Source organism: Falco punctatus, assembly GCF_963210335.1.
Source record: "Falco punctatus genome assembly, chromosome: 8".
Classification (NCBI taxonomy): Eukaryota; Metazoa; Chordata; class Aves; order Falconiformes; family Falconidae; genus Falco; species Falco punctatus.
In genome coordinates, this window is record NC_137588.1 from 6,401,872 (window position 1) to 6,420,422 (window position 18,551).

At 51.7% G+C, this 18,551-nt stretch overlaps 1 protein-coding gene across 1 annotated transcript in view; it reads right to left on the minus strand.

Annotated features, from left to right (window-relative positions):
• Window positions 1–18,551, minus strand: part of LOC308068209 (aryl hydrocarbon receptor-like) — a 31,580-nt gene that overhangs the window by 9,712 nt on the left and 3,317 nt on the right. Inside the window, exons 2-3 of the mRNA XM_080398416.1 lie at window positions 16,033–16,220; window positions 2,859–2,977 (exon numbers count right to left, since the gene is read on the minus strand). Coding sequence (XP_080254542.1) covers window positions 2,859–2,977; window positions 16,033–16,220 — 307 coding nt within the window. The remainder of the gene's footprint in view (window positions 1–2,858; window positions 2,978–16,032; window positions 16,221–18,551) is intronic.

Here is an 18,551-nt window from a genome sequence, read left to right on the forward strand (position 1 = left end):
CACACCTACCTTGAAAGCAAAAGAGGTGGGAGAATCTGGAAACTCAGATCTCAGATCTGTGAAATCCCCGATGTCACATCTGTGACGCCTTGACGTGGCACAGCCTGGTCCGTACAAGCGTGCAGACTGTTCGACACCTCTTTGAGGGGCAACAGCTTCCTGTTCTCATCAGTATTCCATCACACAGGACCACAACCTCTTCTGATTTTGTTCTTGTTCCTGACAAACAACTTAAGAGGTCCCATTGCTCGAGATGTTTGTCAGGAGCAAACCCCATTGCCCCTCACATATGTCCTGGCATTGAACTCCCACTACGAGGCACCATACTGGGAAAATTACTCTCTTCTTGCCGATATTCTAGACGGCTTTAAACACAACCCCCCTAAATCTCTATAAAAAGAAAAACAAAAAACAAAAAAACACCTTTGTGCTCATACCCTCTGCCAGCTTCATTTCTCACCTTGCTCTCTGTGATTACATATGGATGGCCTGCAGCTAAATCCATACCCAACTGGTAGCTCCTTGCTTGAAAAAGACCAAGCCCACACCAAATTAAGAGAAACTATTGCAAAACTATAGGAGATCATGGCTGGGATGGAGGGAGGGGAGCTCACACATCTAGTGAATACCCAGAAAAAGAGGCAAGAGGAAGATCCGGAGATACCTGGTGGTTTCTGGCTGTTTTCCTCCAAAAGGAAAGCACTGCACTAGATAGTAATTCATACCCCCTGCTCTTGTCTGCAATACATTTGATTAGCGAATAGGAGAGAAATTAGGAAAAGAAAACCCTAAGTGGAACTCTGTTTAATCAGGATGCGGGTAGAAGTCTCAGCAGATCCCATAAGCATCAGGCCAGGACCTGCCACAACTATGGACTGTGCCCTCGCTGCCCAACTCTGCCACGCTGAGCTGCCCCCGGGGGGCGGACCACGGGGATGTGTCGCTTGCTTCAGACCAAGCTGGAGAGGAGGGTCCAGCTGCCCATGCTGCTCCTTCGGCTCTGCTCACCCTCTGTCCCCACGCAAAGAGGAGGCAGGAGCAATCTGCTGACACAGCTCATGCATTTGCCCATTTACAGCGACGCTGGGGCTCGCGTGGGCTGGCTGTTCTCAGTAACTTGGATCATTTGAAAGGTTGCTGGGTTGAGCATGTTGCCTGATACTATACAGATCCAGCTTGCATCGGGACCGGTCCCTTTGTGTGCTGCAGCCCCCTGAGGGGCCTTGAGTCAGAGTTTTCTGCAAATTACAGTATCTGATTAAAATGCTATTTGGGGAAAAAATAAACCAAACCCACCCCCAAAACATCAGGCAGCTCAGCTGAGGGATTTCTGTCACATTAACACCTCATAAGCTCTCCAGATGCTTTCAATCACCCAAGGCTGCCAATGCTCTGGTGGCTCAAAAAATTGCCATCATAGGTCCAGCTCAAGCCCCCAGAGAGCACTCGGGAGCAGCTCCGTCGTGGGACTGGGACAACCACAGGCTCCCTCCTGGCCATTGTGTTATTCCAGCTGTTCCTCTGTGACTATCTCACTCGCAGACAGCTGCGATGGCTCCTGGGAGTGAAGCCCACATGGAAGACTTCATGTGGTCCAAGCTTCATCGTCAAAAGTCACACTGGGCTCCCAGGAGTCACCACCTCAGCAAAATCCCCCAAGGGCTCTGCTCACACCTGCCTGCCCGTCCGTAACAGTGGACGTTCACGTAAGGCTGTGCAGGACAAGGCTGAAGGCACCAAAGTCAGACTTTAAGGAAAGCCAAGCATCTGTTAGCTAGCGTTTGGAGAGGTGGAAGAAGGGAGAAGAGGACTGAAGGCCCAGAAAGCACAGACACATGTGATGTCAGGAACACAGCCATGAAACAACTGAGGGTCTTGCATGGACTTGCCCTGCAGCCCCAAGGAGCAGCATGTTTTAAGTTGACATGCCTAGATGTTTACTCAGCGACCAGCCTTTCCATGTGACCTTTCTATCCCATTTCTTTCCAGCTTATATTTATAAATTACAGCCCAAACAGCAGCATTCAGACCAGCTGATTCACCAGCTCCTTGCTCTCCGGAGTTCATTGGCAGCGATTCCGTTAGACACACACTGGCCTTTCTACAAAGCAAAGCTCCCACCGCCCACTGACTTTGTCCACCACTGTCTTCCAAGATCCGTCTTCCCTTCTTTTCCTCCCCACAACCTAAAAACTGAACCTGGACTTTTTCCATCCCAGGCAGGTTGTGAACTCATCCTAGGGAGCTCATGCAACACCCCAGGTAGGGCAAACAGCTCCCGCTGGGTGTTTTCTCCTGCAGCTTTTGCCATGCCCCTCTCGGCACTTAGTAGAGCACAAGGAACCCTCCACGTTGGAGACAAATCAGGGAAGAACCCCTACACTGCTGTACGATACCCCTGCACCTCCTGGTTGGGACGGGCGAGCCTGTGCACGCTGGATGCCAGCTCTGGGCTCAGTGACAGCTAATGCCAGCAGCCACAGGCAGCACCCGATGGCGTTGCGGGGACACAACCCCCATCCCTGAGCCCTGCTCTGCTCACAGATGCAGTTTATGGCTCAGCCCCTGCAAAGGCCCCTCAGTGTAACCAAAGGGGCATCAAACTGCAGTGCGGGGTGGGAGGGAACAGGGACCTGTCCCAGTCAGGCAGCGTCACTGGTCCTTGTCCCATAGTGCTCAGTGCCTGCCAGAAATCACAGCAAAGCAGCTCCCGGCAAGGCAGGGTCTCCTCTTGCTCCACAGATGGGACCACGTGCTCCACAGCCGCTGCATGGCTCAGCAGAGGGGACCAGCCACCGGGCCCGGCAGATGGCAGGAGTTAAGGCAAGACCCCGAATGACCGAGGTACGGCAAGATACCTGGAGCAGCAGTTCCCCCTCAGGAAACGGCTCCCTGTAGACCTGCGGGTCAGTCCGACTGTTCCCTCCTGGGTCCCTGGGCTGATCCAGCACGCGGTCACCGGTGTTTGTAGCTGTGGCTGCGAGTGAGAGGGCAAGAAATCAGAGTGGAATGGGCAAGCTGGGAGCCTCTCCCTCCTCCTCCTCCCCACCCCAGGGCTGCTCACGCACAGCTGCACCATGCTACCCAACACACATGGACCCAGGTCAGAGCAAGATGAGACCAGCAGGAACCTTGTAGAGCCATGCCCAGTTTGCCCAATGCTTCCTCCAAGAGATGATTACCCCTGCTTGGTCCCACTTCTGGAAGACCTTGCTTCTGCCAAGGTCTGCGACAGAGATGCAAAGGATAGAGGGGAGTGCTTCTGGGCTGCCCAGGCTAGGAAACACTACACAACACAGCAAGAAGCCTTCAGGTTAGAGCCTGGTAGAGCTGAAGTTGGCTTCAAGCCACCCCAGCGCACCATCATATACTTTCCTGCCCTTCAGGGCTGAGTGGCAAACCCTCCCAAACCATCTGAGATGCCAAAGCACCCATATTTCCCCCCCCCCCCCCCCCTTCCACCTTTGGCTGCTTGGAAGCAGAACAGGGGGTTGGTGGCCATGGCTCTACCAGTAGGACACCTGAGCAACTCTCAGCTCTCAGGACTTGCTGCCATGACCCCCCAGGCCAATTCACCTGCTGCCTCACGCTTCCTCACTAGATGCCTTCAAAGCAACACCCATGGGTGCAGCCAATGTGAAGCCTCCTGCCCTGGCTGCAGGACCTCGAGCATCACGGGACACACAGAAAACCAGTTGTTCAGGGAACAGGAATGAGGACAGTGGCTCCCAGGGACTTTCCCAGCATGGTACTTCATCTGCTGGGGAATTATCATTGCAAAACTCAATACAAACTGAGCTTTCAACAAAAGAACAATTTTCAGGGCATGTTTTTGTGCCACCTCGACCAAAAAAACACAGGACAACCTCAAAGCGCCCCCCCCCCAGGAACCACCGCACCCCTGCCCCCACCAGCAGCTCCTGCAGTGCCCTGGGGTCAGGCAGAGCTTGCACTCCCTGCATCCAGCCACATCCCAGCAAAGCATCGCTGCCTGCCCCACCTGAGCCCGGGGTTTCTGATGGTGCTGCATGACCTTGGCAAAGGGAATAGGTCTTCTGAATTTGGGGGAGAGGTAGGAAATGAGGAAAAACCCCAAACCATCCCAAATCTGACCACACATTTAATCTTCACTGTGATTGAAGCTCTCACCTCATCACTGAAAGGTTTTAAAGGTTTGGGTTTGTTTTTTTTTTTTTTTCTTCTCCCAGTAGCACCAAGTTCAAAGCCAAAACCATTCCAAACCTAAAAAAAGGTTAATCTGAAACTGCCAATATGAGACCTTTTGCTTTTCATCATCCCATCAATATGCAAAAGCATTTTCCCTGGCAGATCTGCATTTTTGTATTAAACAGTTTGAGATCAAAACGTCACTCCGATCTATCTACCTGTGGAGCCTGAGTGACAACAAGCTCCCGCTCAGGCAGGCTTCCAGCAGCCAGGCCCACCCTTAACGATAATTAGCGACAGGTCTTGTATAAAGGTGCCACAAAGGAGCCACACGCTCGCAGTCACACAGGTTTAAGCAGAAGGGGAGAGGACGCTGCGAGCTCATGAAGCAGCATCAGCCTCAGTCTCTATCACTGATAGAAGTGGGCAACTTCAGCCTCCCCCAGGCCTTGAGTGCTCCTTGGTGATGCTCAGGCAGCAGTCGCATCTTCTGCCCTTTCCATCCTGCACCCTCGCTTGCTGGAGGAAAGCCCAGCTGGTGGGCAAGCTGCCAGGGGACATGCCTTATTGCCCCTCACATAAGCTCACATTCCTGTTTCTGCATGGGGCAACCCTCTGCACAGACACTTCCCAAACCAGCAAGAGGAGGATCAGCCAGACCAGGGGATGCGAGGCCCCTAAGAAAGGTGAGGTTCGATGCCAGGAAAGCGGTCACCGTGCTCAGTTTACTCATCAGTCAAGGAAAGGCACATCCCCAGGAGTTTCAAAAGGCAGGTTTGAAGCAGTCACCAAGCAAAAAGCCTCCTCACACTACTGCCAAGCAAGCCCCAAAGGAAAACATCCAAAGCCCATCTGGACCATTTGATGCTCCGTGGGTATGGCTTCAATTTGCACATGATGGAGCAGAATAGTTTCAAAATGAAACATTGATTCTTTTTTTAAATTTGAATTCTTTTGAAGGGCTGACTCTTCTCTGAAGCATTGAAATAAGGCAAGCTGGCAGAGAAATTCAAAAAGGAACCAAGTTCTTCCAAAACAGAGCTCCAAAAGAGCAGAACGCGTTTTGAGGGGATGCACATCCCAAGAGCACATGGTCTCCAGCTCTCTCCCAATATCCACCAGCAGCATCTGCAGGGAGAGCTGCAACGATTTGCATTCTGGAAGCCCACAGCAGCACTCCACAACATGAAACACTTATTTGCTCATTTTGTGTTTTCCAGCAGAACTGTTTCTTCCAATTCCCTCATCAAGCTTAGCAAGGGGCTTTAGCAAGGGGCATCAGAGATGCTCACTTCCCCTCCTTTCAAACACAGAGTGGTCCATTTCTGCACAGCTGAGCTAGACAGTCCTGCAGAACCACTCTCTCATGGGACACACTCTTCCGAGCCGGCTTGGGGAGAAGGCCTGGAGTGCTCAGAGCGTAGGAACCCAAAGAAATGGTGTCTGCCAACTGCTTTGCCACCAAGTATCGCTGCACTGGGGTTGCAAGGTCCTAACTGCAGGGCATGGATTGTAACTGGTGCTCCTCAGTATGGGTGGTGCAGAACAGCTGGTGTTTACATCCAGCCCAGTCCTCACCATCCACAGCCAGAGGCCAAGGAGATGCTGAGGCCAGCGCTTGAGGCAAAATACCACCAAAATCCAGGAATGTGTCACATGAGCTCCCCTTACTTCCATCATCAATTCAACATCTGTGGCCTGGTCCTGTTTTTGCAGAGGGCTTCTCTGCTTTGAGACAGCCACCCTGCTGGGGATGGACAGTGGTGGAGTGAGCATCCAGCAGACAGGCAGGGCTGAGGCTGCTCTCAAAAGCCACAGCCACTACTCCTCAGTGGTCTGGATGATCCAAAGACCTCCCGTACCCATTTTCAGGTGGTGACCCTCTTCATGTTCAAAAATGTCATGACTGGGTGTCCTCCCTCCTCAACCAACAAGCGGGGAGCAAAGTGTCCCTGTGGCTCTCCCCCTCCAAACAGGTCTCTGAACTCATCCTTGGTCAAACTGCCAAGAACCACAGGGGTCGGGAGCAATCCCAAGAGATGCCTGAGCACATCCAGATAGAGAAATCCAGGCCCACGTAACCACCATGGGGTACAGAGGCTATTCCCAGACACTTTTTGACTTGGAAAGGAAAAAAGAGAATAATTCTAATCAAAGTGCAGAAAAAACCCACCCCATCTGCAAAATGGGTAACCTCATGGGAGGGAGGATCACTCCTGAAACATCCCCCATGTGCTTGAGACAAGTTACTAGTCTCTGGGGCATTTTAACAGCACATAAATCCGTGCTTGCCAGAAACAACTTGTAGGCTGATCACCCTATGACAGGCAATGCTGGCTCCATCTCCCAGTGACACAGGGTGATGGCTTGTAGCCTCCTTCCCCTCCCACAGCTCCCCAGCACAGCTGGGTGAAGGCAATGCAGAGAGCATCTCTGGGATGTGCTGCAACTCCAGAGCAGAGCTTGTGGCAAGGACAAGCTGGAGCCAGAGCTACCAGGAGCAGGGAAGACTGAGAGCCAGGGCTCTCCACCTCAGCGGAGCAGGCTGTGTGATGGGGAGATGCCACCCGCTGGAATCCCACCGAGCAGCCTGGATCCCTCAGCACGAAGAAGTCACATCTCCAAGGGGCTGATGGCTAAGATGCACTGAAAAATTGGTGGCAGGAAGAAGAGGAGATCCCAATCCACTGCAAGGCAGGAAAAAGCAGGTGGCAAGCCATATTAAAAGCTGGCTAATTCACCCCGTGCTTAACATACTCATTGTAATGGACTGTTACATGCTGAGACTCCCTCCCTTCCACATGAAGCAGCTGAGACCACAACATTAATGGGATTAAAAGAAACGGGTCCAACATGCGTATGAGCTACAATATACCCACAGTAAAAGAAACGGATACAAGGATGATGCATGTTTGCTGTTTGTGCCCAGCTTTTTCAGTCTCCCGCTGTGCATCTTTGGGAATTAATGCAAGACTGAAAAGACCACAACAAAAGTGATCTGTGGTTACCAGACAAATTCTAGGCGTTTGCTGCAGCAACTTGGTGATCGTTTATATTTTCAAAGTGCTTTTGGTGTGTAATGTTTAAGAGAGGAGGGGGAAATTCAGCTCTGTCCTGAAGCCCTACACCAACCAGAGCACTGGAGGAGGCTTTCTGCTGCTGGTGTGATCCCCAAAGACTGGAAGGCTTTCATTCAAAAGGAAGCCAGGGGAGATGTCAGCCACAATCAGTAACATTTTCAGTATTAATGAATCAGAACATTCCTGTACATCCCCAAGATCAACCCCTTTGGGTTGGCTTTCTTGCCTCTGCAAGGTTTCTTAACCCCTGCAATTTGGAGGAAAGACCTCAAGCATGAGAAAGAAAGAGGAACAAAGCAATCTAACCTCCTTACTTTTTGCTCATCACATTCATGAAGAAAAACACAGCAATGCACCCATGGAGGCCAATACATCCCTTGCCTCTGGCATAGTTTTGTCACTAAGGAAAAGTTACTCGTTAAAAATCCTGGAGTCAGCTACTGCTCTGATGGACTGAGCTACGCCGGTGGAGATGACAGACTTCACCCACGGCAAGCATTTCTAACAGAAGCCAGAGATGCCTGGCATCAAGTAACCAGGAGCCCCCAGTTATTCCAGCAACAAGCCATACACAACATTTTTCCTCCTGGACCCGATCCCAAACCCCATCAAATTAGCACCAACCTTTGCCTCAGCTGTTTAACAGAGGCATCATGCCAAGCAGAGCAGGCTCATGCCATCCAAGCAAAACAGGCAAATGCCAAAACCACGGATTATAAACCTATTAGAAGAAGTCACCCCGCATTTTTCCAAGGAGCACAGAAATGCTCAGGGGAGGGCTGGCAGCCTCGAAGCCCACGCCAACCTCTCCAACCTGCTCCTGCTGCTGCAAACACTTCCTCACGGTCCTGCAGGATCTTGCCCCGGGAGGGATTTAAGCTTGACTCCTTTCACTGCATCAGTTACCTTGGGTCCAGACCCCTGCAGCTCTGGCCCATCGTAACAGCAAACAACGAGATGAATAAAAAAAAAGCTAATTTAACGCCGACTGCAGTGAGGTTACCCAGAGAAACCTGGTGCCAGCTGGCCCACAGCGGAGCACTGCAGGGTTGCACAGCAGCAGAGGTGGGAAGGAGCCTGGCCAGATCTACTACAACAACCCTCTGCTCCAGCAGGGTCAGCCGGAGCAGGCTTCCCAGGACCACGAGCGGTCCCTGGCACAGACAGCAGATGGGGATCTTGGATCTAACCTTCCTAACTGCACCAGTGCAGAGATGGTCAATGTCTGAGACTGCTGGTGGGAAGCACAGACCTTGGAGGATTCACCCTGCTCTCCTCCATGGGCAGGTGACTGGAGACCCACCAGGATTTCAGCTCCTGTGGTGGCAGGACCATGCCACCCAGCACATCCACATGGGATCCATCTCTGCTCTGGCACCTGCTGGTGTTCAAATGCCAGCCTGCAAACGGCAGGTCTAGGCCTCACTGTGGAGCTAAGGGGATGTCATCGTGGCTGAAAGGTGGCAGCCAGGATCACTGGGACCTGGCACAGATGAGCTGTAGTCTAGCAGAGACCAAGCAGAAGATCCCTTCATGGCTGTCTGGAGAGCCTTAGGTGTCCAGGGGAAAGGCTGCATCTTGGAAGACCTTCCCTAGGTTCATCCTAAATACGTTGCAGCCAAGACATGGCTGCAGTCCAAAAATACATCCACACGTGTAAATGCCAGTGGCGACACTGCCTGCTCTTCATAGCCTGCGACCTGCCACCTCTGGTGCACCAGCATGAAGAACAGCCCCTGAAGCTGGTCCCACCTGGACCACTTCTCTCCACCAAGCCGAAACACCCGATAACCTCGTAGGCAACACCTCCAGGCCTCCAGCTGTGCTCGCAAGGTGCGGAGTGAAGCCTGCGAGGGAGACGGGCTTGCCACGTGTCGGTTGGGTCACAGCTCCCGCAGGATGCTCTCCCTTATGCCTGGGCAGCAGCCCAGACGGGGTGTTTGGTGGAGGTTTGGCAGGAGATGAAACGCAACAAGGAGACATGTGTGGACCACACTTTCTCAAACACACGCACACACACGTGGAAAATGGTGTCTCCTGCCCCAGGCTGAGCCTGGGCTGAGCATGGGCCAGTGGGCTACAGGGAAGTACGCCACTATTTGCCATTTGTTCTGCACTGTTAGCCATCTCAAGCTTTGCCAACCTCCAGAGCATGGCCTTGTACCAGGAGAGGGTTTTCCACTGGTTCTTTCTATCGTGGACCTCACCACCTGGGTGATCTTAATCTGGGAAGGGGGCATGGCAGCACGTACCCTAAAAACATCCTTCTCCACCTTGCAGAGCATTTTAAGCCCGAATTTCATGCTGCTCTCCCCCTGGGCAGAGCCACATGTGCAAACCCCAAGCATCTGCTGCTTTTGTTACACAAACCCTAGGAAACGAACCCCAGCACAGATCTCCAGCTAGCTGGAGGTTTTCCAAGCACTCAGCACTAAATAAATCCATTCAAGCTTTCATGAGATCTCACTGTTTGCAGCAAGCGGAGCTCCTGTCACACCACACAGAGCCCAGAGCATCATGGCAGCCAGCAGCATTGCTAACATCGACACAAACTTTCCTCCTTTGGGCAGTTATTGTCAAGGAGACTGGGATCAGCAAAATCACTTCAGATTTATCTGGGAGACCATCAGATATATGTCCAAGTGGCAACCACTGCAAATTGGTTTGCAGACAGAAGCTCAGTGCAGGTCTGGTGGTGAGGTTCAGCCATTTTTTTATGCAAGTGACAAAACCTTTAAGTGCCCTTAAGGCAGGTTTTGATAGCACCAGAGTTGCCATTGCCATCTACCAGCACTCAAAGGCTGGATCTGATGAGCAAAGCTTGGAAGAGACCAAGCCCTGAACCTCCAGCTTGCCATGTTTTACCCATTTAACCTTGGGCAAGATTGAAACTTTGCTGATGCTCAAAGCAGGCTCTGACCCTGGGAGCATGGAGGTGCTTGATCTAGTTGAGGAGAAGAGCTAACACAGGTCCCCATCTGAGGTATAGCCAACTGCACAGGGCAAGCTGTTCCCCTAGGTGGGCATCAGCCACAAGCAGGTGACAAAAGCATGTTGCAAAGCCAGGGAAGGGGGAAATCCAGACTTCTGGGTCTATTCCTCCTCCTGACTACGGGGAAGAATCAAACCCAGGGGACACAGCCACCACCATCCTGCTGGCACTTGGCACACATCATCCGAAGACCACCATGGCTTCAGACACACATCTGCCACACGCCAAGCCTGAGAGTGCTGCCTTCAGCTTCACCAGCGGTGCTTTGTGCTACTCCCAGGAGAGCAGGGAGACCAAGCCTGCCAACTTGTGTACTGTAGAAGAGCTTGGCTAAAATATAATGAGATTTTAGCAACCAATCTCAAAGTCCAGTCCCGCCCGAGCCCAGGGGAAGGAGCTGTTCAGGAGCTGACATTCATGGCCAGCCCAGATGATTTCCCTGAACACCCAATTCCAAACTCGCACGCCAAATTTCCATTTGTTGTATTTTTTTTTTTTTTTAATTTGCACAGGGAAGACTGTGATACAAGGCAGGAGAGAGCTGTGCAACATCTGCAGCACTTGCACCAGGGGCAGGCAAGTTACAGCAGATGTGCATATGCCCCAAACAAGCCTGTGGATGCATGGAGTTTCAAGAGCTTTCCTCTCAATACCTGAAGCTTGTAATTTCCAGCAAATTACAAGTTTTTCCTCATTTCTCATTAAAGCACAGACAGAAGAGAGAAAACACTTAAAAGCAAAGCAGATTTAAAGATGATCCAGTGAGTCATTACCCTGCAATAGCATCTCCTGGTTTCCAAACAGCCCTATGCTCCAGAACCAAGTTCAAATCCCAAAAGCTCTTTCAACTTGCAAAAATTAAATCCTTGTGACCTTCCAGCTGTGATCCTGCTGCCTGCTTATCCAACTGCAGACCCCAAGCATAAATCATGATAACCATGATCCTCCCCAGGTGGGAGAGGGGAGGATGCAGAAGCTCCTGTGTACCTGCTGCTGACCTTGACCCTTACTTTGGTCATCATCCTTGCTGTGCCCACCGACCAGGTCTTCCTCACACCCCAAGGAAGGTGATGGTGAGCTAAAAAGCAGCAACACAGGGATATCCAGGAGGAGACATTTGAGTTTCATATCAGGCAAGCACAAGAAAGCCTGAGCTTTGGGAACCAATTCCCTGGAGAGTTTGGCCATCAATTTATTTTCTGCTTTGAGTTTGTTGATGAGGCTGGGCAAACAGCAGCAGGAAGGGGTACCCTGGCCAGTGCACACCCTGCTCAGCACCAGCCCACTGAGCAGGGCAGCCAGCCAGCCCAAAGCCTGGCCAGCTCAAATGCCACTGGTTTCCCTGATAACTCCAGCAGGTGTTCCACACCCTTCAGGACAGCGTAGTTCTCTCCTTCTCTGGAGAAGGAAGTGTGTGGATCCTTCCACCACCCCGAGAAGCAGCCAGCCAAATACCCATCACCTCTACACAGTCTTCCTGAGATGGTTTCCAAACCAGCAAAAGCCGTATGAGGGGCAGCCGGATAAAATAGCAGCCGACGCAGGCAGGCCAGGGAGGACCAGAGGATTGTTTAGAAGCAGCAGCATCCACCTCATCTCTTACCAGTCTTTCCCCAAACATTTGAAAACAAAATAAGAAAAGCTAAGAAACCCACCATCAGCAACAAAAAGCCAAACCCAGTTTGGTTTGTCTGTACCCCCAGGAGCACGAGCACGCATCAGGCAGTACGGGAGACTTAGAGCAGGGAGGGAGAGCTAGCAGAAGGACACCAAATGGTGGGCAGCAGCGAATTCCTCCTGCCTTTCTCAATAACCACTCTATCTCCTGCCCCAAAGACTTGAATACCTGCTCCAAAGACACGAAGCTAAGAGGAGGCAGAGCCTCAGATGGGCTTGTGGCACACGCTGCATTCCTTGCAAAAACCATTCTAGCAGTACATGGGATTTTTAGTTTTAACCTGTGACACAGCCTGAGCAGGCATATGTCCAGGGTCACCCGCCGGCATCCACCTCCCTGCCAGACTGGTTATAACCACATACTTCGGCTCCACATAGACTTTGTTAACTCTGCCTAGGAGAAAGGGCAAGTGCCTCGACCCGATAGAAATGCTTGAAGAAACAAACCCTCTATCAAAACAGCACTTGTTAAAGCTGCCTGGACACAGGCAACGGGCTTGGGCTGCTGATGGAGAGAGGTCAAGCAAGCAGAGGACAGGGATGCTCACGAGGTGATGCCATGCTCTCCTGCTGCAGGAGAGGAGCCTGCACAAAGCAAAAAGCAGGCAACAGCAAAGCGGAGTGTGAAAGCATGGCACCAGGGCTTTCACCATCTCCCCCCAGAACGCCTGATGTGATACACCATGAGCAGGCTGCCGGGTCTTGCGGATGACATGGGTCTTCATCAGGCAAGGCTCGAACCAAAGTCGACCTTGATGAATCAGTGGGAAGATCTGAAGTCAAACAAGATGAACTTCAGGGCAGACACAAGCAAAGCAAGGGGAGGGAGCTGGAAATCACAGGCACAGTGGCCAAATGGGAGTAATTGGCCTGGCAGAGCAGGTCTCCAAGGAGGGGCAAGGCTGCCACCGAATGTGAGCCCATTCAGTGATGACTGCTCTTCCAAAGCAGCTCTCACGCTGGGAAGCACATGCTGAGCACATGCAGCGGGAACCGCTCCTGCTTGGAAGCGGGGCACCCAGCTGGAGAGCTTGGCATAGGGGTCTCCTCCTGGGGACCAGTATCCCCAGCTGGAGAGGGCCCTGGGAGAGCTCCAAGGGACTGGGCATGGGGCAAAAGCTAAAGGAGCCAAATTTATTCAGTCAGGGAGTGTGGGCGGAGAAGACACAATAGGAGCCTCTAGGTATAGAAAGATGCTGATGGCTTCCTGCCCTCCACATGCTCTGCCTTCACCAGTCCACCACCCATTCCATCAAGCCCAAGACACTGGAGGTGAAACACGTCCTTGTTCGTACATCTTGACCCCCGCCATGCCATGCCATGCACAAACACCAGTCCATGCCTCCCCCAGATGCAAGAGTCACCCCAGCCCTCGAGCACTGCTCCACAGCATTTTAGCAACTGCTTTTGTAAGTAGGTTATGAAAGCAAACCCTGGCAGCCTTTCAGGCTTTATTTGCACTGCAGCCTGCAGTTCAAGTCCTGCTGGCAGGCAGGGGAGCGTGGTGACTCACAGGCATGCAGTGACCACCCTCCCAGCCAGGCTCCGCAGCCCCATTTTCCCTCCCAGCCCAGGCACACGCTGGGTGCCACAGAGTCTGGCCATATCAGTAAGGATGTCCGATTGCTGCCTTGTTTTGAGTATCAATGGAGAAAGCAATGCAGGTTAATGCTATATCAGCACTGCCTTGGACAGAAGAACCTGTCATATTCCCAAAACATCCCATCTTGCTAGCACTGCCTTCTTTCTCAGCTACCCATCATACATCTCAGACAGGCAGGGAGTGAATCCCGTTTCCCAGGTTTGACCCCCAGAAAGCAGGCGATGGAGGAAGAGACACTCAGCAAGGCCTGCTCTCAGTCCAACCTCGCCTTTGAGGAGCACGACACCATCCAGAGAGCATCCAATGCTGTGCATGCAGCAATCACCTCTCTTGTGCAAAGGCAGCCAGCACAAGACATTTTCCCCTCCACGGCAAGGTGCCTCTTCATGCTTCCATCATGTCCTTTGAGGTCCTGCTCCAAGGAAGGACCTCCTGGGTCACAATCCTTCTGTCCCAGCCAGAGCCAGCCAGTACCAGAGCAGGCTCAGCACAGCTTTCAGCAGCTGGCACCTCCAAAGATGTGCCAGAGGTGCTCAGGGAACAGCTACCACCACAAGAGAGGCCAGCCCAGCACCTGGGGTCAAACAGTCAGCATCTCCAGGGCAAGGATGAGGGTTTACCACACTCACAGCCACAATGGATGGTCTGCCAACCACCAAGTCCTTTGCAGAGGCAACACACTGTTGTGATGCTGCAACATTGCCCCAGGGATGGGAGGGAGCTGCTCTGGTTCCCACCTGAGAAATCAGCTCTGCCAGAGAGAGCTCACCATTGCAACCCCATGTGCGAGCTACAGCTTCAGGAGTAGGAGCTGAACCATCTGCAGCTCCTGGGCCTGGGAGAAGCTCCTCAGTGGGGTACAGCACGAGCACATCAGCACAAAACTTCCCTGGGCTATGGCTCAGGTGAGAGGGTGGCAAGCAGGTCTGTGCACCTGAGATAGCTCAGCTGGCCTCTTTTTTGCAGTATTTTTCTTGCTCAAAGATGGCACCGTATCAGGTGATGTGTAATGTGTACAAGGCCCCCTGCTCCTCAAACCCAAGGTCTGTAGAACAACACTGGAGCCCCAGCACAAGTGTTTTCACCAGCAGTATCTATCTCAGATACATCAACAACTGCTGAAAAAGCAGAGGGCAATCACTGCTTTGACCTGTGAGCAGGAGGTAGGAGCCACATGCACATGGTGGAAAAACACCCCCAAAAGCCCCTGGAGCCAAGAGCAGAAGCAAAGTAGCACCGATGCCCAGCCACAATCGCTTGCCCACTGTGGTTGCTGCCCTGTCCCCGGGTCTCTGCAGCAGCAGGGCTGCAGAGAGGGAAAGGCGAGGAGATCTGTTTTCCAGGCGTATCTGCTCAACCTTCCATCCCGCAAAAATGAACTGGGGTCCCTGGGTATAAGGCATCACACTCAACCTCATAGAAATGCTAATTAGGAGAGGTATAATAGACCCACCACAGCTGAGCCCAGCAGTGCCAGGGTGACAAGCGCAGCAGTAAACCACCACCATGTGAGATGCCCCCCTCCAAGGAAGGGGAGAAAAAATGAGCTAACAAAGTGCCAAACCCAACAAGGGCCTTAGAAACAGCCTTGTTTAACCTGCCAGCCTCAATGAGCAGAGCAGCCCTGTAGAACACCTCCTACCCTCACCTGCCCATCAGGGACAGCAGCCCACAGATTCAATTTAATTTCGTTATAAACCACAGTTCCAGTTAGATGAGGGAAATGCTGCTGTTCAGCAAGACACACTGTGTTACCTACTGCTCCCTTCTTCACCAGACCCTGGTGGGAGTAGGATGCAGGTGGGGTTTTGGACATCAAGGAGGGTTAGTATGGCGGCTAATGAGAAGCAGACAGAAAAACTTTGCAGGAGGTCTCAGCTGCTGGGCAGGCACCCAAGCTGCTCCCCTCCACCCACGGTGCCATTTCTCTGCCAGACACCCCCTCCGAAAGTGATGGGGCCAGGGTCTTCTGCCCTCAACACCCCCACAAACTCTCACTTGCCTGCCTGCTCTCCACCCCTGCCCCTCAGTTTCCACAGCTGATCTAGGTGGTCTCACTTCCCCAAGGATGTTGCTTTTCTGAGACACCTAACACCCGTAACTGACTGAAGATGATGAGACTCAGGCATGCAGCATCCAAACCTGAAGGTGATTCCTTCCAGAGGGGACCAGAGATAAAACCTGTTTCATGGCAGCAAAAGATGACCTGAGGGGTAGATGTCCCATGAGCATAGCACCTCTCAGCAACCATTGTCAACTCCTCCACATTTCTGGAGATGTGGCACTTTCCTCCCCATTTGTTCCAGGGCATTTTCAATCCAGTACCTCAGCTAGAGGTGCAACACTGATGCATGAACATACAAAGGCCTGGTACCACAACTCATCATCATCATCCTACCTTCAGGAGACACAATTTTCCATCCCAAAGCAAGGATGGCTTGGGATGGGATGTGAGCTGAGCAGTGGCGATTGACCCCAGGGGCTTTTTTACCCCTCGCAGCATGGACACTCACCCATCAAGTAGCTCTTCACCTTCAGGTATCCGACAGTCAACCGTAAGATGGAGAGTTTATCAAGCCTGGTGCGCACATCTTCAGGGAAGGGCAGCAAACCCATCAGCTTGTTCAGCTCCTGGTTGAGCCGGTCTCGATGCCGCTTGGAGGGGTTGGACTTCATACCCTCAGGGGGTGGTGGTTTGGGGCTGGAAGAAGCAAAAGAGAGTTTAACCAAACAGGGCCTGTCTGACAGATTCTTTCCAAATCCAGCATTGACTTTCGTGCAGCCACAACAGTAAAACATCAGGTGGCCAAGGTAAGGCCATGGGGCAGCAAGAGCAAGCTCCAGCAAGCCCACAAAGCAATGGCAGGAGGAGACATGGCCGTCCCAGCTGGCCACCTTGTGCAGCCCCAGGCATGATGTTCTCCAGCTGGAGTGTGGGGTGATCCTCAGAGGGGCACCTTAATGTGCAGCCTGGCTGAGACAGCTCAGCTCGATACTGCAGCCTTGCTCCCTTTCTTGCTCCTGCTGCTGAGCCCTGGCAGGGAAAGGGACACTGAGGGCAGAGACCTACACACCATCGGAGCATCTCTTGGAGGTCTGGTTAGACTTTTCCACCCACACTCTGCTCTCTCCGCCCTTTCTCCTCTTCTCCCTCATCCCATACCTTTCCCACGCAGTGGGTCTCTCCCTGGCCGCGCTCCACGTGCTCACACCAGGTCCTCACCACAGAAAGCACTTACCTCGAATTGCTCAGGAGATTCACATCAGCTGTTCCACCTGCCCAGGACTGAGCAGCTCTCAGCCAGGTCTTGGCAATGAGCACATTAAATAGCAAGAATGGAAAGCAGGAAGGTGCAAAAAGAGATTTTTTATTTTTATTTGAATTTATTTCAATTAGCTTCTTTGAAGTTTCCTCTGACTGCTCAGAGCTTGGATCCATTGCCTTAATTATGAATATTACCAAGAGGAGCACATGTGAAAGTTAGTGACAGGACAAAGATACTGCATTGGGTGGTTTCAGGCACTGCACTTACAAAACAGCCTTTTTTTTAAAAAAAAAAAAAAAAAAAGTAGATTTTTAGAAAATTTTTTTCTTCCAATATGCTGATTTCTCATCCTTTCAGGTGGGCATTTCCAACCTAATTTCCAACCTGGCACCAAACCTAGGCTCTGGGACCAACCCTCAGTCTGCAGGAGCAGGGTCCACAAGAGCAGCTCTCGTCTGTCTGAAGCTGACACGGGGACCCGTCTCTATCAGCTGCAGTTATTTCACATGCTACAGCGGTAAGAGGTTAGTTAACAACTTTAATGAGTCCTGGATGTCACCTTGTCTCCTGTGGTTTTTAATGCCAATTTGAATTTTCTAGCTTGAAGAAAAACCCTTTGGACCTGCCCCCCCTCCCCCCCATTTGGTTCGACTGCATCCCCTAACATGCAGCTCATGCTGTTTTGACGTAATTTGTCTAACCACAAACTCCCTTTCTGCAGGCATCCTTGCTTCACAGAGTAGCTTTGGATAACAGGATCTGCCAGTATTTAGCAGCAATTTAAGCTTTCCCCTCTACTATCGCTCTCAAATCTTGTCTGGCAGGGCTGCTCGCATGTGTGACACGAGAGGAAATGAGCATTAAATGAAAGGCAGTGAGGTGCCTGTGGAATGTTCATTGCACAGAGCTACAAAGGGGTCTTCCAAGCATGAATGGAAAATTGTAGTATTTTTCCAGAAAAGCTCAGTCGTGCTGTTTTGTAACATCAGCGTCAGAAGGGATATACCCTGCTTCTCAAAGAGGATGGGCACGACTCATCACCAAACCTGCCCATACAAGCTGGGCAAAACACACTGGCACCAGTGTTTTTATGTACTCAGTGTGGCTTCAACACTTTCGAAAACACAGTCACTCATCAGGAAGGAAAAAATTAAATAGTTTTACTTTGATATGACTCTGTCTCTGATTAAAAAAAAAAAAGAAGAAAAAAAAAAGAAAGAGAGGCAAAGAAAGTTATTCTGAGTTTACTCAGACATCCTTTAAAGAAAAGTCCTCTGCCCACTCACTATCCAAATCTAGTCCACAAACAGCCAGGAAGAAGTAAAAATGAGACGGAACATGAGCAAGGAGTGCTGCTCTGTATGGCAGTGGGTAAAACACAGAGGTCTAATGGGGTCCCTTGGAAATTTTGACCAAGCACTGAAAATGCTCTGGCTGAGACACCTGAGGTGACACAGCCAGCAGCAAAGTGCCACAAGGCTAAAGGAAGACACCGCAACATCTCTGTTCCTGCATGTCCCTGCAGCACATAGGGTGTTTCAGGGCCACCCTTGAGAGGGGTGATGATGAAGAAGAAAGGAAGAGGAAAATGGCTCTGGTGATGCCGGGTGGCTCTGTTGGCAGGCTGTTCCCATAGGCACACTGCTGTACCCTGTGCCCAGGCACTCCTGGGGCTGGAGGCTTCACAGTTCTTCATCCTCATGGATGCCACAGCAAAACAGCTTCCAGGTGCTCATAGCTAACAAATCTGTTCACACTCTGCCACG